Consider the following 19,725-nt stretch of genomic DNA (forward strand, 5'->3'; position numbering starts at 1 on the left):
CAGTTATTAAAGAATATTCTTGGGCTGGAAAGGTGGCTCAATGGTAGAGAGCTTGCCTTGCATGCATGAGGCCCTGGGTTCGATTCCTCAGCACCACATAAGAAAAAAGCTGGAAGTGTACTGTGGCTCAAGTGGTAGAGCACTCGCCTTGAGCTGAAGAGCTGAGGGACAGCGCCTAGGCCCAGAGTTCAGGCCCCATGACCGGACCCCCCCCCCCAAAAAGAATATTCTTTGTGTCTTATACTTTTTATTTTTTTTTATTGTGGTAAAATATGTTACAAAATTTACCATTTTAACATTTTTGAGGGTACAATTTTGTAGCATTAAGTACATTCTCACATCACCATCATTCATCCAAAGGACTTCCACATGGCTTCCCAGACCCAGGAAAGTGTTGTGTTTGGAACTGTCATGCCCAATGGAACTTGAACTTGACTCTCGTTACTAAATTAACCAAGAAAGGTTAATTGCTTGTGGCCTATACTCCTTTTCTGAGGGCCAACCCCCAGCTTCATGTATGTATGAGTGGGATTCCAGTCAGTGTTTTCAGTATATTGGCCCGTCCACCTTGGTGGTGAGACACAGACCACAGAGATGGCCTGGGTCAGCTCAGAGCACTCAAATATCACTTCCTGTTGAGGATAAGCAATGGGAAGGGTGTAGCCAGGCCCAGCTCTGATCTCCACCGCTCCTAGGATGTCCAGGATTAAGAGGAGATACAGATAGAAGTCAGACCAGGTAGGGTCATATCCTGGGTCCAGATTATCTATAGCTTCACCTTGTTGCTGCTCAGATAAAACCACCCCAAAACTCCTTTTGGTCTCTGGTCTCCGGCTAAGTAAACCTCTGTTATCTCATATCTGGCCTTCAAGGTGACATTAGTGGCCAAGAAGGCACAGAACGGGTATAAATGGCTGAGTGAGACTTGAACCTGGGACCAGTGTTTCTTAGGCAATCTCAGTGTTATGATGCATCATTGCATTAACAGACAAAAGGTGCTTTTGCTTGGGTCCTTTGAATTAGAAGACTCAAACAAGCACCTTTGTGTAGAAGGCAAACTGCCCCTCCAACAGGCAGTACCTTCTTATCTTAAAGAGCCCCCAAACTTAGAAAACCTCATTTCTGTTCGGTTCTACTAATAAAAAGAATAACAATTTTCCCTGAACTCCTCCAAGGACAAAGACTGAGCTAATGACTTGGGGCTGTTTTAACTCTGCATACCTTTCTCCCCCCTGGTCCCCAAGCCTTCTTAACCTGAGAACAATATCTGTACCTCTGAGACAGCTGAAGATGTGCTCAAGTGCTGTCTTCCCCTGGCTGCCATGTAATAAATCTCCTTTTTCTGCCCTTCACCATGTTGCTTTATTTGGCACATGAGGGTGAATGGCTAGCTCTAACATGGGACTCCTTGAAATCTGGTTTCAACTGGACATCCTTGCATTTGAGATACGTGCTAGCCCCAACCCTGCTCCCTGAATGCCAGGAGTATTCCCCCAATCAGGTGACAAGCCAAAGCATGCTTGCATATCTAGTGGTACTGTAGGGATGGGCAAGAAGCTTACCTGGGTAAAGCTGGCTTTCATCAGTGGCTCTAATGGTTAGCTTAGCTGCCACGGACCACAGCAGGGTGGCCTCTCTCTTCGGCAAGAGGTGGTTTGACAGAGCTCCTCCTCTGGGGATGGTGGTCAGAGGCTCAACTATGAGTCAGAGTGCCCTCCAGGCCCAGACTGAGAACCTTGCACAAATCACTCTTCCAAAGCCTCTCACCCCCACACTCAATTCATCAAGACTCTGCATGGCTGTAATTTTGAAGTTTGCAGGCCTGAGACCACAGGAGGGCAGCAGTGAGTCAAGAATGGCCACATCCTGTCACCAGGACACAGGGAAGGGACTTTTCTGGATGACTGAAGCCAGAAACATGTGGATTCTATCTCCACGAAGCTCTCACTGCTCGCCACCCATTATCCTGGGGCCATTTAGCAGATGTCATGCCCTGCCAAATGCTTTTGAAAAGACAGTACATCCAAGAGCTTTGGCCCTGTCCTAGGCCTGCCCCTCTTCCCTGGCTGTGCATCCCTGGGCAGGTGAGTACCCTCTCTGAGCTTCAGTTTTCCCATATGTTAACTGGCCATGGTGATGCTGGTGAGGGGACCAAAACGTTTCTGGGTGGAGAATGAATTGTCAACTGAAGGCTACATTGGACCTGGGACTGGGGCTTGAATGCTGGTCCTTTGCCATTGCTTGGCTTTTTTTTCTGTTCATGGCGGGTGTTCTACCACTTGAGCCGCACCTCTGCTTCTTCTTCTTTTTTTTACTGGCTAATTGGAGAGAAGAGTCTTATGGACTTTTCTGTCTGGGTTGGCTCTGAACCATGGTTCTTTTTAGAACTCAGTCTCCTGAGTAGCTGGAATTATAGGCATGGATCACCCAGCTCACAGTCTGGGTTTTAAGCATTGTGTCCCATTTTGTGCAGGAGGGGCAGATGGCATCTTCTAAGATGGCCACCACAAGATCAGATCTACTATTCCACATGTTCTCCTTTAATTGGGATGTTGACACTCCTTACATTACCCCTTAGGCTGGGGTAGGCTTCTAACTCTGGCAGAAAGTGATATCATATGACTTTGGAGGTTTGGCTGTGAAAGGCAACATGGCGTTGACTTGCTCTACCTGGTTCATTCACATCGGAATCCGGCCACCGTGCTATGAGGAAGTGTGAGCCGCAGGAAGGCCACAGCGAGGCATCCTGGACACCTCGGCCCTCGCTGACAGCCACCATTAACCATCAGATGAGAGAGAGAGTTTGAGCAAGAATCACCCACTGGAGCCCATGAACCCCCAGAACTGAAAGAGAGAAACAGAAATGCACAAGCTTTTACAGCCAGAAGCGTTGGGTGGTCTGAGATGCAGCGGTCACCCTGGAAAGTAGAGGAGAGGACCACCAAGGGACTCCCAGACTGGCCTGAGAGCTCTGTTGGCATATGGCAGGACCAGGCCTTGAACCTGTATTCTTCTAACTCCCCATTGGTCTCTGTCCTGACCCCTCTACCCTGACATCCTGTGGTTTCTGGCATGGCCCTGCCCTACAAAGTCCCCCCTACTTTCCTCTGTGCACCCCACAACAGCCAGGATGAAACTTTAGTCATGGGTGTCCAGGGTACTTCCAGGACAGGTACACCTGGACACACATTTGTGGTTTACTACACAACCTACATAGAAAGCGGAGAGAAGGGGTTGGGACGGAGTTGGGTGCTGGGAACCTTTGGAAGCGGGGGGACGTGTGTGTCAGGGCACAGAGTGTGTGTGTGTGTGTGTGTGTGTGTGTGTGTGTGTGTGTGTGTGTGTGTCTGCAGCAGACCTCCTGCTTAGGCAGGGACCAGCCTGATCTGTACACCGCATCCAGAATCCCCTTTCGACCAGACTGATCACAGAGTTCTGGGCCAATGAGACCTCAAGCTCCAAACCACAGATGCGTCTTCTCAGGGCTGGCCAGGTCCCTTCCTGTCCCTGCCCTGGATGAGGTGACAGAGACAGGAAGTGGCAGCCAGTGCAGTCTGGGACCGTCCACATCCACGTTCAGGGATTGCTAGGTCCCCTGCAGTCATGGCCTTCAAGGCCCTTTCTCAAGAGCACAGGACACAGGCCCCCAGGTGTTCAGGGCTTGGGGAGGGGGAAAGGTAGGTCTTCTCAGGATGCTTTCCACTTGCCTCCTCCTCAAATGCTGGGGAGAGAGTCTTGTCCTGCCCGGGTGAACCCAGAATTCTGGGTGCACTTGGCTATGGCTGAGTCTGGAGGCTGGAGAGGCCAGCGCAGCTGCTGCCCCTGACCAAAGTGAGTCTTGCTGGATACAAAGTGACCCGGATGTTGGGACTTGAGGGAGCCCGCACTGTCAGGGCAGTGGGCCAGCTGTGGGTCTGCGAATCAGGTGACTGGAGGGTCCAACCTGACTAGGTCTTTCCAGCCTCGCCTGAGCCTGGCGTCTTCACCTTTGTCTCCTGGGAGAGCCAAGTCTGGTGGAGTCAAGTACACAGTCCCCCCCCAGACTAGCCATCAGCTTTCCTGCCAGCTTTATGGGCTGATCCTTTGGGGCTGGGTGACACAGTTCAATGTCACAGGCCACTGGTGGCACATCCCATGAAAGAAGATCAATATATTACTGTTTCATTTTTTTTACAAAACTTAAAAAAAAAAAAAAAAGGCCACACGGATCTATATAGGTTGTGAGCGGTGTCTTGAGGATCACTGGAAAAAAGAGGAAAGACTTAAGGTAACGAGAGGCCTAGACGGGTCCCTGTGGCCCTCTGCCTCTTTCCAGGCCACCCTGTTTGGGCATCCCCACCCCTTGCCCATTTCCTTAGGGACAGGTGTGACCCCGCCTCGCCCACTCACAGTGTGGCAGGGACGGAGTCAGTCACGGAGCCCTCAGGAAGCCCTGCTGGCTTTTCACTGACTGGCTCAGATGCCACGTGAGCCCCTTGAGTCCCTCCCTCCTCCCCCACTCCTCCAGGCTCATCCTGAGGCTCTTCCCTGCAAGGTACCTTATGCCAGCAGCCAGGCACGGGCAGCCCATCAGGGCCCTGAAAAAGAAAGAAAGTTTCAGTGACCAGCACAGAGACTGGTCCCCTCTCCACGTCCCACACGCCTGTCCTAACTCTATAAGGAGGTACAGCCAGGCAGCTGCCACCCAGGCAGGCGTGGACATCTCCTCTGTCCACCAGGGGGACACGCTGGCCCCTTGGGCATTGGTCCTGAGCACATTCTGACTGCTAAAGGCAAGGCTAGGACACTGTTATGTAATAGGCAGGGCTTGGGCACAGATGTCTCTCGCAGGGTTATGGGAAGAGCTCTGGAGGTGGCTTCTCTCCAGCTGAGATGGGGGTGGGGGGTTGGTGCTCCGGTTCTCAGGGAGGGACACTGGGCATGGGAAGATGGCTAGTCTTGGGGGGGGTAGTAAAGCCATCAGACATGGGCAAGGGGGGTAGATAGGTTTCCTCAGGCAGCCTGGAGAGAGGAGGTGGATGGGGACAAAGTACAAATGATCGTGGGGCTCACAGGGGGGCAGAAAACACTCCACTCTGCTCCAAAGCACAGACACACATAATCGCCCCCCTCCCCCCCCACGTGCACACCAGGGACATGGCCTGCAGACCAAAGAGGGGGCGGGGTCATGGGGAGGATGGACTGGCAGGCAGAAGGAAGGAAGGATGGGCAGAGCTGGAGGGACTCAAACAGCCCCGCTGGCCCAGTGCAGCACACACACAGCATACAGCAGGCCAGGCTGCATACCGCAGGGCAGGGCCCGCTGCCCCGGGCTGAGCCCCGAGAGCCCGGGGCCCCTCTCTTGTTTCCACATCGAGGATGGTCCTGTTTCAAAGACAAAAGCTCACTGACTTGCAGAAAAGTCTCGATCCCACACCTAGATCTGTAGAGCCTCCTGACTACTCTATGTGCCTTTTTTGAGATAGTCTTGCTATGGAGCCCAGGCTGGTCCTTGAACTCCCAAGCCTCTACCTTAGCCTCCTGAGGGTTGGGATTACAGGTGTTTGGTGCTATACTCAGCATGCCTCTTCTTTTGCAGGCACCGATCTTCTGCCTTTTGTGGCTTTTTCTCATTGGCTTCTGGGGTTACCACCTCTCTTGTATGGAGGAGAGGGGCACATTTACACAGAGGGGCAAATTTAGGGCTTCATTGGGGGCCAGAGGATTGATAACACCTTTGGCTCTGGTCACCTGCATAGTCTCCAGGCCCCTGCTGGGGTGGCTGGGTATAAATATGAACAGTTTAGTGGAGACACCCACTTTTGGGGTTTTTTGTTTTTGGTTGGTTGTGGGCCTTGAACTCAGTGCCTGGGCACTGTCCTTGAGCTTTGGTGCTCAAGGTGAGCATTCTACCACTCTGAGTCTCATCACTACTTTCCGTTTTCTGGTGGTTAATTGGAGATAAGAGTCTCACGGACTTTGCTGCTCAGGCTGGCTTTGAACTACCACCTTCAGATCTTAGCCTCCTGAGTAGCTAGGATTGCAGGTATGAGCCACCAGTACCTGTATGTCCCCCTCCCCTCCCCTATCTTTTCTGAGCTCCACTGGAGGAGCCTGACATGTAAGTCCCCCTGCCTTCTAGAAGGTAGCAATGGATCTCTGCAGGTTCCAGGCACTGGATCTGGGGGACTACTGAGGCCTATCACAAGCGGGTAGGAAAGAAGGTAAGCCGGGAGAAGGAAAAGGACTGGACTTCAGGATTACAAAGGACGGTGGGCTTCCCTAGATTGGGAAACAACACTTCTGGGAAGGAGAGAAGAGATCCAGATAGCTATGGCCAGAGATAGGGCGCTTGTAGGCTCTGTCTGCAGAGCAACTTGTCTGACTGCCGAACTTCCCTCCCAGCCCCCAGCCTCCTTCCAAGGCACCCCCCAAAATACCCACAATGCCGTGTAAAGCCTGCTCTACTCCTGGCCTGGCCCTTCTCTACTCTTAGTCTAAAACAGCCAAAGACAGGCGCCCACTTGAGTTGCTCTGAGACTGTGTAAATGGGGGACCCCAGCCAACAGATTCTGCTCATGACTGGGCCTCCACCTCCACACGTTGCTCCGTCCTCCAGCCAGGCTGATACTGGGTCAGGGAAGAGCGAGAGCCACTGTCACAAATGAAGGCTGTGGTGGCTTGGGGCTCTGTCCTGTTTAGACACCTACCACAGGACATGGCTGGTCGAGGCCTGGAGGGCCTGGCTCTCCCTTCTGACCCTTTACTCCTTTCCGGCCGGGGACACCCCGTTCCCCCTGCACAAGAAGAAGGGATGGTGTGTTAGTCATGGTTGCCAGTCTTCAGTTCTTGTAGCCACTAAAGCCATAGCCCCAGCTTCAATCCTGTCCTCCCTTGCCCATCCTCGCTCTGCCCCCAGCTTCTCTTTGCTGGTTCTCCTTGTCCCCCACTCCTGCATCCCTTTCCCTTTCCCCAGGGCCCTCACCTTCTCTCCACGTTCACTTCGTTCACCTTTCTCTCCTCGGGGTCCAGGGAAACCCTGGCAAAAGGATTAAAGGTTAAACCTGAAAATGAGAGCCAGCCAAGGTGGCTCATACCTGTAATCCCAGTGACTTGGGGAGGCAGAGGTCAGGAGGATTGCAGTTTAAGGCCAGCCAGGGCAAAAATGTAGGGAGACCTCATCTCAATAATCTGGGCAGGTGGGTCACCACTATAATCTCCACTCTGTGGGAGGTTGTAGGGAGAAGGATCATGGATCATGGTCTGAAGCTAGCCAGGGCAAAAAAAGAAAAAAAAGTACAACAGTGTGGTACAACATTCATTTGTCCTTTCCTCTGTCTGTCCAGATACCTAACCAAAATGCCTAAGCACTCACTAGCTGGGATGCTGGGGACAGAGACAGACTGGCACTGGCGACAGAGAAATGGATTTGACATGTTCTGGTCTGCCTTTGTGTCTACTGGGGTAGATCATGGAGGGATAGGGCTGGTTTTTAAATCAAAATGGGGGTAAAAAGAAGCTTGGGAGCAAGGTTGATATCTGCATGGAGTCCTGCAGGGAGAGGCCCAGGGGGCTTTCCAGGCAGAGAAGCTGGATGAGGCTTTGAGATGCTACCCTGAGTGCCCAGGCCTCCTACAAGGTAGCCATGGCCACTCTCCTCCTCCTCCTCCTCCTCCTCCTCCTCCTCCTCCTCCTCCTCCTCCTCCTCCTCCTCCTCCTCCTCCTCCTTCCTCTCCTTCCCCTCCTCCTCCTCCCCCTTCTCCTCCTCCCCCTCCTCCTCCTCCTTCCTCTCTTTCCCCTCCTCCTCCTCCTCCTCCTCCTTCTCATCCTCCTCATTCTCCTCTCCTCCTCTTCTTCTTCCTCCTCCTCCTCCTCCTTCCCCTCCTCCTCTTCCTCCCCCTCCTCCTCCTCTTCCTCCTCCTCCTCCTCTTCTCCTCCTCCTCCTCTTCTCCTCCTCCTCCTTCCCTTCCTCCTCCTCCTCCTCCTTCTTGTCCTCCTCCTTCTCCTCTCCTCCTCTTCTTCTTCCTCCTTCTCCTCTTCCTCATTTTATGCCAGTCCTGGGACTTGAACTCAGGGCATGGGTATTCTCCCTCAGCTTTTCTGCTCAAGGCTGGCACGCTATCACTTGCACCACAGTCCACTTTCGGCTTTCTGGTGGTTAATTGGAGATAAGAGTCTCACAGACTTTTCTGCCTGGGCTGGCTTTGAACTGTAATCCTCAGATCTCAGGCTTCTGAGTAGCTAGGATTATAGGCAGGAGCCATGGGCAGCGGGCACATGGAAATTCTTTAGCCCATCCTGGGTCAGACCCTGATGGGGTTCAGTGTTGTGGCTTTCCAGGGACGTGTCATGGGTGAAACCCAGCCCTCCCAGGCAAGCACCTCCACCAGCATTCTCTTTTGGGCCCATACTTGCTCCCCAAGGTAATGTTCTTGCTTTCAAGTCCGGGGAAGTCACCAGAATTCCTGCAGCCTTACCTCTGGTCACATTTCCCTCACAAGAGCAATGAGATTGTTCTGGAACCACCATCCCTCACCACAACCCACTGATTCCACTCAAAGACCTGCCCTGGACGGAGCCTGGTCGATGGAGACAGCATTCCTATGGCCCAGTGTTGATCAAAGACAGCCAAAGGCTTTCTTCTAGCAGGAGAGCAGGACCATTCTTCCTTTGTGGATTTGGGTTTTGCAAGATGCAGGTCAGGAGCTGCTGGCTCTCCTTTCCCTCCAGTGATTCCCACCCAGGGGAAGCAGAGGCCGCAGGGGGTGGGGTGGGGAATGTGGGCAGGACAGTGGCTTGGATGCATGTGATGAACCTCCAGACTTTTCAGTTCTGAGTCATTTCAAACTAGTTTCAACTAGGGTTTGTTTATGCTCTGAAACCAAAGGATGCCTGATAGAATCAACACTAGGCCCAAGCTTCCTTTGCTCTCTTTCCCACAATACCACCCTAGCTGGAGGCTGCAACAGGCCCCTCATTGCTCTCCCCAGCTCCCTACTGCAAGATGTCATCCATTCATCCATCCAACATCCATCTATTCACTTTTCCATTCACTCATCCGCCAACCATGTACCATCCATCATCCACCCATGCATCATCCATCACTCATCCATCGTCTATCTTCCATCATTCATTCAGCATCCATCCTCATTCATCTGTCATCCATCATCATCCATTCGCTTGTCCATTCACTCATCGATCTACCATTCACCATCCATTATCCATCCACTTATTTATTCATTCACTTACCAATCCATCATCCCACCCATTCATTTATCCATCCATCCATCCATCCATCCATCCATCCATCCATCCATCCATCCATCCATTTGTCCTCCATCATCCATCCCAGAACTTGCTCTAGTCTATGTCCTGGGCTTGGCACTAATGACAAAAAGAACCAGTCAGCCTCATCTTGGGGGATGGGGGTCACAGATTGGATTCTACATGGGCAATGGGGGCAGAGTACACACACACAGAAGGTGCCAGTTACTCACGGTGAACAATGAGATACTTACATCAAGTCCGGGCTCCCCAGGTCTGCCCTGAGGAGAGACATAGGAGAGGGGGAGTGTGAGGAGTTGGGAGGGGGTTCTGGGAGCACAGCTTCTGGGGAGACCAGTCCTGTGGCATGGCCACAGACACGGGGGGGCAGGGAGACCCTGTGAACATTCCAGCAGATGAACCTCAATGGTTCTTCTTGCCCATAGCTGGGGTGGGTGGGGCGGGTGGGGTGGAGAGGTGGGCCAGATCAGGTGTTACCTTCTCTCCTTTGGTTCCTGGCAGTCCAATAAGGCCTGGTGGGCCAACAGGTCCCTGGGTCAACAAGGAGTAGGTTAAGTGGCTTGGCAGAAAAGGGGTGGGACATCTTAGTGACAAACAAGGCTCATGACACTCACAGGCAGGCCAGGAGGTCCTCTCTCGCCCAGTACACCTTTCTCTCCTTTCGTTCCATCCAAGCCCTAGAAGCCAATGGGGAATCTAATCAAGGAGTGAGCAGGACAGGAGAAGGGAGCTTGGGGCCTATGTGGAAGCCAGGGTGTTCATGGAGGGGGCTCGGGGGGCGTAGGGACAGACTCCAGCTTCCTCCCTGGCAAGAATGGAGGCAGTGTTGGGTGTGGACTGTTCCCTTTTAAAACACTAAAAAAAACAAAACTATGTACTTTGTTAAGAGCTGGGCACTGGTGGCTCACGCCTGTAATCCTAGCCACTCAGGAGGCTGAGATCGGAGGATGGCAGTTCAAAGCCAGCCTGAGCAGCAAAGTCTGTGAGACTCTTTATCTCCAATGAACCACCAGAAAACAGAAAGTAGCGCTGTGGCTGAAGTGGTAGAGTGCTGGCCTTGATCTGAAGAGCTGAGAGACAGTGCCCAGGCCCAGAGTTCAAGTCCTAGGACTGAACCAACCAACCAACCAACCAACCAACCAATCAAACAAACAAACAAACAAACAAACAAACTTTGTTAAGAGCAAGATAAATATAAAAGGCTTGAGCTTGAGGTGTGTGTGGAAAGGAGTTTGAGGTCACAGAGAGGAAGGGTGGGAGAATACAATCATAATATTATATATACATATATACATACATATATATATCTATATATCTATATATCTATCCAGAACTAGAAAAGTTGAGGGGATGAGTAGAGGTGGGCAGGATGTGGGAGAAAGATGGAGGAGGTAATCTCCATCAGGATGCATTGTACTCATCAACTGACATGTAGAACTGTAACCCCTTTGTTCAAATACTTAAAGTCAATACCATTATAAAATGTGTTATGAGAGGATGCTCGTGAGACATGTTCCCTTTGACCACACAGGGGTTCCCTCAGCCATGCTGGGAGGCTCTGGTCACGCACAGACAAGGAAAGCATGCAGAAGGGCAGGGCCAAACTCAGAGGCACAGATGGGCAGTGGCAGGCTGGCTATCTATCCGGTCCCTGGGCTGGGCCTTGGACCAGGACCCTGACAGCAGCTGCCGGTGCTGAGTGAGGCCTTGGCTCACACGCTTGGCCTTAGGTTGGGATTCCATGACTCAGAGCAACCCCACCCATACCCTAATCTCACCTTTGGGCTGGGGAGACATGAAGGTGCTCTGCCCTTGGGGTAATGAGACAGGACCAGACAAGGGATGAGGCCGGCTGGCCTCCCCTTCTCTGTCTGCATCGCTGGGACAGGCACACGGGTAGACCACACTGGGGGTTTTGAGGGCAGACAACATGGCATTGTGAAACTGACATCAAACCCAAGACTTCACTTGGTGTTTAGGCCTCGGGCAATGGAGAGACAGATGTGCATGGGCAAGCGGCGGGTGCAGAGAAACGCAGGGAAGTGGTGAGAGGGCCAGGGAAGACACAAAGTGGACCCCCCAGGAAGAAGTGGGGGAAGGAAAAGAACAGAGCCCCAAGCTTTGTGGGGGAAGGGGGGCACTCTGAGGACATCAGTTCTGGTCCAAGGGGGACCATCAATTCTGCCTGCTCAATGGTCAGCCCTGGAAGATTCAGGATCGGGTCATATTTCATACTTCACCCATTAGCAACTTTCCCCCCTCCTCCTTTGTGCTGGTCCTGGGGCTTGAACTCAGGGCCTGGACACTATCCCTTGACTTTTTTGGTGGCACAAACTCCACTTCTGGATTTTTGCTGGTTAATGGGAGATAAGAGTCTCACAGACTTTCTTTCCTGGGCTGGCTTTGAACCACAATCCTCAGGAGTAGATGTGAGCCATTGGTGCCTGGTTCAGCAAGGCTCTCTGAACGGCTCACTGGGATTCTGAGCAAGAAGAGGGGGTCTCCACTCACTCACCTTGGGACCTTGGATCCCCTGAAGGCCCTGGAGAAGGAGAATGCAGGTCAGAAAGCAGATTGAGAAGCTGTCCAACTGGGTACAAACTTCAGGGCAGCACCATCCTGGTACAGGGACCATTCACTGGTCCCCGTGGCCCTGTCCCTTCCCCCAAGAGGAACCCGGTCCTCCCCTCTGCTACTGCTCCAAGGTTTAGGTCTACCGCCTTCTTGGTATCCCGCTTACTTTAAATAAACATTGTCCTTACCATGGGACCTGGGGGGCCAGGGGGGCCTGGGGGTCCTGGCTCCACTATGATCTGGGCCTAGGAAAGGTGAGAGATGGGTTTGTTACCCCTTGCCCTGCCATCCCTCAACTACCCACGCACTGGAGCGCACCACAGGCTGGGCATCAAAGCTGAGCCGTGGGTATGGCTCCTTTTCTGAGAGCCCCACCAGCTGGCCTTCGGGTCCTTGGATGGGCCACACAGCCAGAGGCTCCATTGCTCCCCTCCCCCACTGTGCTGGGTTTGGACAGGCCAAGGGGCCTTTGTGTCTCAAGGCTCAGGGCCCCCACCAAGCCTGGGGCTGAGAATTGGGGTGATCCCTGAGCCTCAGTACCCTCTTACCAGTCTTTCCTGCAGGCTCTCAGAGGCTGACTCTCCCTTCTCTCCCTTGGGGCCGTCAGCACCCTGCAGGGTAGGGTAGGGTAGTCTGTGAGTCCTTCCTACTCATCCTACAATCATCCCTCATGGCACCCAGCTACCTCTCCTCTCCCTGCCCCACCCCAGCATCGTCTTGTGGAAGTGGAAAATGATTATTCCCATGCTGGTAGCAGGGAAACTGAGTCTGTCAGGGGGGGGCACTGGAGAGAACCTAGGTGGCCAAGTCCAGCTGAGTACAGGGACTGTGCCCTGCTCCACTTCACCCCTGCCCCTAGTAGTCACCAGTGGGCGCACATTCTCAGCAGTAACTCCAGGATTGGTCACTAGGTGGAGCCCGATCCAGCCACTCACCGGGAGGCCCGACAAGCCCATCTCGCCGGCTTCCCCTTTGGCTCCGGCTGGTCCAGGCTCTCCTGGGTCTCCTTTTGGTCCTTTGGGACCCTGCAAACCACCAGAACAAGGAGTCAGTGGGGATCAGCAGGCATTCTTCCTTCCCTCACCCCAGTGGGTCTCTGAACACACTCAGGGGTAGGCTGGAGCGCCCTCCCTCCCCCTTTCTACTTAACAGGTGGACTTAACAGTCCAGACAGCTTGGGAACCTTGGCTAAGTTCATAGGGGAGCTGGGAGGGGACCCCCCCCACCTCTGCTTCTTTGTATGCTTGGGGTGTAGGTAGCTTAGTCCCTCTGGGACTGGAATGGCCACTCGGGGGTATTCAAGGGGACCAAGTCTGGGCTTCCATCTCAGGACCCCGAGTCACGGCTTTCCATCACTCAGCCTTTTAGGTCCAAGATGTACCATAGACTAAGGGTCCACAGGCAGTGCGCCAGTGGCTCCTGTCTGTCATCCTAGCTATTCAGGAGGCTGAGATCGGAGGATCACAGAAGATAGCTGGGGCAGAAAAGTCCATGAGACTCTTATCTCTAATTAACCACCCAAAAGCTGGAAGTGGAGCTGTGGCTCAAGCGGTAGGACATTAGACTTGAGCAAAAAAGCTCAGGGGTAGCATCCAGGCCCTGCGTTCAAGCCCCAGGATTGGCACATACACACAAAAAAGACACCCTTAGCTATCAAACCATATGTGCGTATCAGTGTATGCTCTCACACATGGGTACACCTACAGTAAGACTAACAGTGACTGGCAGGCTATGAATGAATTTGTACATTCTCTAGTTCACAAGGTGGAGACAGAGATGTGCAGACCTTTTTGTGTTGTTGTTGGTAGTGGGGCTTGAACTCTGGGCCTGGGAGCTGTCCTTCAGCTCTTCAGCTCAAGGCTAGCGCTCTACCACTTGAGCCACAGTGCCACTTCTGGTTTTCTGGTGGTTAACTGGAGATGAGTCTCATTGGCTTTCCTGCCTGGGCTGGCTTTGAACCATGATCCTCAGATCTCAGCCTCCTGAGTAGCTAGGATTACAGGTGTGAGCCACCGGCAACCGGCGAGATGTGCAGACTTCGGAAGGTCAGCACCTTGCTGAAGGTCTTATGGGAGTTCAGCTCCAGACTTCATACTTAAAGCCACCTTATCTTGTGGCCTCTCTCTTTCCCCTTTCCAGAATGATGTCTAAACTCTACCTGTGCAGCTGCGCATGCACATGCATGCACACACGCACACACACACACACACACACACACACACACACACACACACACACACATGCACACAGTGGATTACATAGCACCAGTATCAGCAAGGAAATAAAAGGCACAGAGACCTTCTCTCCATCAATTCCTGGGGCGCCAGGCAATCCGAGCTCACCCTGGGAGGGGACAGAAATTAAAAGGAGTTAGGGATACACAGTGAGACCAAAGGAGGACACTCTTAGGAGAGGAACACAAAAGTGCAATGTCTATGTGTATCTGATCATATAAAATAATATTTATAGAAATGAACTCCAGGAAATGGAAAAAAGGCTGTTTTTTTCTTTGTTGCTGTTTTTGTTTTCTTTTCCTTTTGTCTTGTTTGTTCATTTATCTGTCTTTGGGAAAAGTAAGCAGGGGCACAGAAATGGATGGACAAAGAGTGAACAAATGCAGCAGTGCTACTCACTGGACACTATGCTGAAAATAAACTATACAACTCGTGGGTAGGAAGAGGGAAAAACTGGGAGAGAGCGAAGGAAGGGATGACATTGCCCAAAAAGAAATGGACTCATAGCCCAGCGCGGGTGGCTCACGCCTGTCATCCTAGCTACTCAGGAGGCTGAGATCTGAGGATCACAGCTCAAAGCCAGCCGGGGCAGGAAAGTCTGTGAGACTCTTATCTCCAATAAACCACTAGAAAACTGGAAGTGGCACTGTGGCTCAAGCAGTAGAGTGCTCGCCTTGAGCTGAAGAGCTTAGAGACAGCGCCCAATCCCAGAGTTCAAGCCCCATGACTGACCAAGAAAAAAAAAAAGTACTCATTACCTGATTTAGGTAACTGTAACCCCTCACCTTCATAATAGCAATAATTAAAAAAGGGAAACAATTCTTGGGTAAAGCCTTTCTTTCTTTCTTTCTTTTTTTTTTTTTGGTCCAGTTGTGGGGCCTGAACTCTGGGCCTGAGCACTGTCCCTCAGCTCTTCAGCTCAAGGCTAGTACCCTACCACTTGAGCCACAGCGTCACTTCCGGCTTTTTTCTTTTTGCTTATGTGGTGCTAAGGAATCAAACCCAGGGCCTCAGGCATGCAAGACAAGCGCTCTACCACTGAGCCACCTTCCCAGCCCTTTGGGTAAAGTCTTTCTCCTGAGACACCTAGGAAGCAGGTTGAGGAGTAGGCAGCTACAGATGTGGACATTTATTTACAACTTGCCATGATGACTTTCTGTGTTTCAATGTGTGTCTGAGGCTTCTGTGGAGGGTGGGGGGGTGGGGTGGGTGGAGCTAGCACCCAGGGAAAGAGGCAGTCCCATTGGTTAGGGAGGTATAGAGCCTTTTCTTCTGAGCCCCGGGAACAGACACAGGAGAGTAGGGCATAGGGGAGTGGCCTTGGAGAGAGGGTTTGGGGACCCTGTAGCAGCATGAGTACTGACCTTGGCTCCGGGCACCCCTGGTGGTCCTGGGGCTCCCTGTGGACCAGGAGGACCCTGAGTGTGTATGAAAGTCAAGCCAGTCAGTGTTGCATCAGGGCTTTCCCCCACTGCCCACCCAGACCAACACTCGGGGCCAAGGCTTTGTCCAGCCAGACCAAGAGACCTGCTGCCCACTTCCCACTCAGCTTGGACTGATCCCCAGGATGGGCATCGGGCATTTGATAAGATACCACAGTGTTGGTGCCACAGAGGGCCCAGAATTCCTCTGTCCCTCAGAGCCCATCTCCCCGCAATAAGGATTTCTTCACCATACTCTCCTGTTCACAGTTCTGTAATGGCTCCCTACTGTGTTTCCAAGCAAGCTGAAATCTCCCGGTGATGTTCACGGGCAGCAGATAATCACATCCAGAAAGTGGCCCAGCCCTGCCCTGTCTGTCTATCCTGTGAGTGCTGGCCTTCTGGCCCCTGTTCCCTGCTGTCTGCCGTCCCCAGGAGTTCCTCAGACACAGTGACCCCATTTCTAAAGGCTGTCCCAACCCACGCTTTTCCACAGGTCACCTGCCTACCACAGCTCATTGCCACCCCCAATTCAACCTCCAGGCTCATGCTCCCCACCCGGGCCACACCCCATACAGCTTCCCAGAACCTGACAAGTCCTTATCTCTTCCCCTCCTCTTCCCAACCTGCTCCCATTGGTGTCTCCACTGAGATGTCACATCCAACTCCTGACTACCCTGCACTCATAGGGCTTCTACCAGCCAGTCCGGAGCACACCATGCATGTGCAGGCCCTCAGGCCACACCACACCACACCCACCACACATCACACTACACCGTGCAGGCCTGGATTGGCCACAGTTACCATCAACATGTACTTCTCTGAGGCCTGCAGGAGATAATTGAACAGAAGCTCACTGGGGTCACGTGCCAATGTCCAGTGTGCCCTCTGATAACTATTCCACCCCTCACCGCAGCTCTTTCTCTTGGTACCCACGAGCAGCTGGCACTTGACTTCACTCTGCACTGGTCTACACTCACCCCAGGTAGGCCAGGGACTGAGCAGGGATTGGAGGCCACACCTGGCCCAGGGTTCCTGCAATAGCCTTGGCATCTCTTGTCCTCCATTTCACAGCAGTTATTAGAACATAGCCTTCTGGCCAACGATCCCTAGAAAGGCCCCAGGAGACGTTGCTAGGCATAGCAATTGGGAAATACACTGCTTCCTATCCCAGAGAGAGAGAGAGAGGAGTTTCCCTTTTTGCTTCGGTCTCTGGGGAGCTCAGGGGTCACATGAGCTGTATTCACAGCAGATCTCTTAGCCATGTGGGGTTCAATACCAGGTATAGAGGCCTTTGTGCCAAGCTGCTCCTGGTTCTTTGTGTAAAGAAGTACAAGACTAATATGTAAAGCAAACCACTGTTCAGTCAGGAATGGGCATTCAGGGTGCCTCTGGGCCTACCAAATCCCTACCTTTAGGGCATCCAAGATCCTGCCATCGTAGTCGATCACCACTGTGTCTCCTTGCTCACCTTTGAGGCCCTGGGGACCCTGAAATGGAAAAGTAAAATTTCAGGGAAGAGCTGCAGTGGTGGGTGCAGTGCTTTTTCCCCTTCCCCAGGAAACAGAGGAGTCAGAAGCTCTTCGGTTCCTGCCCAAGGTCAGCTCCTTGCACAGAGGACACCAACCCCACACCCAGAGCCTAGTCCCATCCCCCCAGCCACCCACAAGACCAGCTTGGGAATGCTTGAGGAGATGAGACTTGAGGGGTGACACAGCCAAGGATGGGATCTGGAGGTCAACCTACAGGTATGCTCTCATGGCTGCTAACAAAAGGTCTGTATATGGATTTGCTCCTGGTGAGAAGGCCTGGGTTCAAGCTCCAGTGCCAGCAAACCCTAATCAATTAAAACACTAAAGAAGGTGCCCAGCTCCTGCAGTTCCATGGCTCCTCTGGGTCCCTGGATCCCGCTGCCATGTAGCGGCTGCTTACCCGGGGCCCCGGGGCTCCGTCGGCACCTGGGTGGCCAGGCTCACCCTGTGGAGATACATGGTTGCTGGTGGTATGCAGTTCCCTCTTCACCCCTGCCCCGCCCCGCCTCACCTCCAGTTCCTGCTCCCCTAAGTGCCCATGTGCTAGAGTCCTAACAGCTTATAAACTGGAACCACCTTCCAGGGAGGGGACCCACCATGCCTACCTGTGACCCACAGTGTATGGAGCTGGGGACACTGGGGCCAGGGGACACTGTGGGTAAGCACAGAGCCAGGCCTAAGGCCTTGTCACACACTCCAATCCACTGTCACGCCCCCCCTCCAGATCAGCCTCTGATTGAGCCCAAGGTATTACTGATCAGAACTGCCTAGTTAAATCACCTCTCTCTCTCTCTCTCTCTCTCTCTCTCTCTCTCTCTCTCTCTCTCTCTCTCTCCTCCTCCTCCTCCTCCTCCTCCTCCTCCTCCTCCTCCTCCTCTCTCCCCTCTCTCAACTGGGTGATGGGCCTTCAGGGGCTAGAGCAGAGCACTAATGTCACCTTTGGTCCTGGGGCACCGTCCATGCCGCTCTCTCCTTGGGGTCCCACACTGCCGGGCTCACCCTGAAACAGAAAGGCTCCCAGTGATGGGGGTGAGCAGGCCTCCCACTGAATGCACCGGGTAGGGGGAGGAACTCAGGACCAGGCTATTGCCTTCTAGTCTGGGTTTTGGCACATAGTTGGGGGCAGCTCAGGGTTGAGGAAGGTATACAGATGACACCTAGTTCCCAGCTTGGGGACAGGGCAGAGAGCGGGTCATCTAAGGTAGGAAGCCAGAGGACTTGAGGGACAGATGGCTTGGGGAAGATGTCAGACCTTCCAGCATTGGGGTCCCAGGCCTTTCTGCTTCCTGCCCTGGCCATCAGCTCCCATATCCCCCAGGATATAAAAGGGCAGAGATAGAGGCATTGCCAGGCCACTGTGGAAGGAGGGAGGGAGGGAGTAAGGACTGGAGGGGAAGGGTGTGTATATACCTTGGGCCCTGGGAGTCCAGGGGGCCCTGGTTGGCTGGGTGTCCCATCATCCCCCTGAGGAGAGAACAGCTAGAGTTATAGTCACCACACTTGGACACCTGGCCACACCCTTTGGTGGCCAGATGGCTCCTCCCTTTCCAGCACAATAAACCAATCCTAACACCAGCCTAGGGCAAAAGCAGTTCCTTCCTCCTAGCTTTGTAGGGCAGGGGTGGGGTCAGATCTATGTCTGTCCCCTAGTCCTGAGCAAGCCTCAGCAAGTGTGTGTATAAATAATGGACAAGTGAATGGGAGGATACCCGTCCATCCATCCACCCATTCACCACAGAGTTGGGAAGATGGAAAGAAACTTGGGGAAGGTTTCCCGGATGGGGCAGTTTGCTGGGAACTAGTGTGTGTGTGTGTGTGTGTGTGTGTGTGTGTGTGTGTGTGTGTGTGTGTGTGTGTGTGTGTGTGTGTGTGTGTGTGTGTGTGTGTGTGTGTGTGTGTGTGTGTGTGTGTGTGTGTGTGTGAGACTCTGTGTGGGAAAAGGTGAGGAAGATTGTCCTGGTTTGGCAGTTGGATACCAGTTCCTATCAGTGGCCTCCAGAGAGGCCTACCTGCCATCCCAGTCTCTGAGGTAGTGGGCCTTAGAATTTCCATTTCCAATGAGGTCCTGGGCGATGTTGGTACTGCTGGTCCCAGGACCACACTTTGAGAATAGGCTGCTAGCCTCGGTGCAGGGTTGCATTTGATGTGTTTGAGGAAAAGGAAAGAATGAGTGAGTGAGGGAATAAATGAATGAAGCCTGGCTTCCTTGAAACATAGGACAGGTCAGCTGCCCACAGACAGGACTTCCTGGGGACAGAGACACCTTTCTTATGGGGATGCGCTGTCCTCGCCCTCTCCGCAGCCCCTGCCCATCTCTCCAGCTACTTCTTGACATTCCGGACAAGAAGCAATTCTGCAGGTTTCCCTCACCTTCTCTCCTGCCCATGGTCATGGAACTGAGATTCTCAACCCTATCATGCTTGCTTCAGTGGATATAGGGAGGGGTGGGAATGAAAGGGGGGGTGGTGAGGGAGACTATCACTTGAGATGGGGAAAGGGATGAGGAACACTCACCTTGGGTCCTGGGGGTCCCTGAGGGCCCTGGAACAAGAGAAGGGGTTAAACATGATCTTACTTTGTGTGTGTGTGTGTGTGTGCGCGCGCGCGCTTGTGTGCGTGCTGTTATTGAGACTCGAACTCACAATCTGGGTGCTGTCCCTTAGCTTTTTGTGCTCAAGGCTGGCACTCTACCACTTGAGC

General features: G+C 53.0%; 1 protein-coding gene across 1 annotated transcript in view; it reads right to left on the reverse strand.

Annotated features, from left to right (window-relative positions):
* Positions 1-244: 244 nt before the first annotated feature.
* Positions 245-19,725, reverse strand: part of Col23a1 (collagen type XXIII alpha 1 chain) — a 200,963-nt gene continuing 181,482 nt past the window's right edge. Inside the window, exons 11-28 of the mRNA XM_069993802.1 lie at positions 19,540-19,566; positions 18,436-18,489; positions 17,963-18,025; positions 17,426-17,470; positions 16,906-16,983; positions 15,437-15,490; positions 14,137-14,181; positions 12,774-12,863; positions 12,387-12,449; positions 12,027-12,083; positions 11,780-11,806; positions 9,879-9,941; positions 9,742-9,795; positions 9,498-9,524; positions 6,965-7,018; positions 6,690-6,776; positions 4,539-4,577; positions 245-4,242 (exon numbers count right to left, since the gene is read on the reverse strand). Of these exons, the coding sequence (XP_069849903.1) occupies positions 4,240-4,242; positions 4,539-4,577; positions 6,690-6,776; positions 6,965-7,018; positions 9,498-9,524; positions 9,742-9,795; positions 9,879-9,941; positions 11,780-11,806; positions 12,027-12,083; positions 12,387-12,449; positions 12,774-12,863; positions 14,137-14,181; positions 15,437-15,490; positions 16,906-16,983; positions 17,426-17,470; positions 17,963-18,025; positions 18,436-18,489; positions 19,540-19,566 (930 nt within the window). The 3' untranslated portion in view covers positions 245-4,239. The remainder of the gene's footprint in view (positions 4,243-4,538; positions 4,578-6,689; positions 6,777-6,964; positions 7,019-9,497; positions 9,525-9,741; positions 9,796-9,878; positions 9,942-11,779; positions 11,807-12,026; positions 12,084-12,386; positions 12,450-12,773; positions 12,864-14,136; positions 14,182-15,436; positions 15,491-16,905; positions 16,984-17,425; positions 17,471-17,962; positions 18,026-18,435; positions 18,490-19,539; positions 19,567-19,725) is intronic.

The sequence above is a fragment of the Dipodomys merriami genome, unplaced genomic scaffold, assembly GCF_024711535.1.
Source record: "Dipodomys merriami isolate MVZ:Mamm:240054 unplaced genomic scaffold, mDipMer1.0.p SCAF_44, whole genome shotgun sequence".
Lineage (NCBI taxonomy): Eukaryota > Metazoa > Chordata > Mammalia > Rodentia > Heteromyidae > Dipodomys > Dipodomys merriami.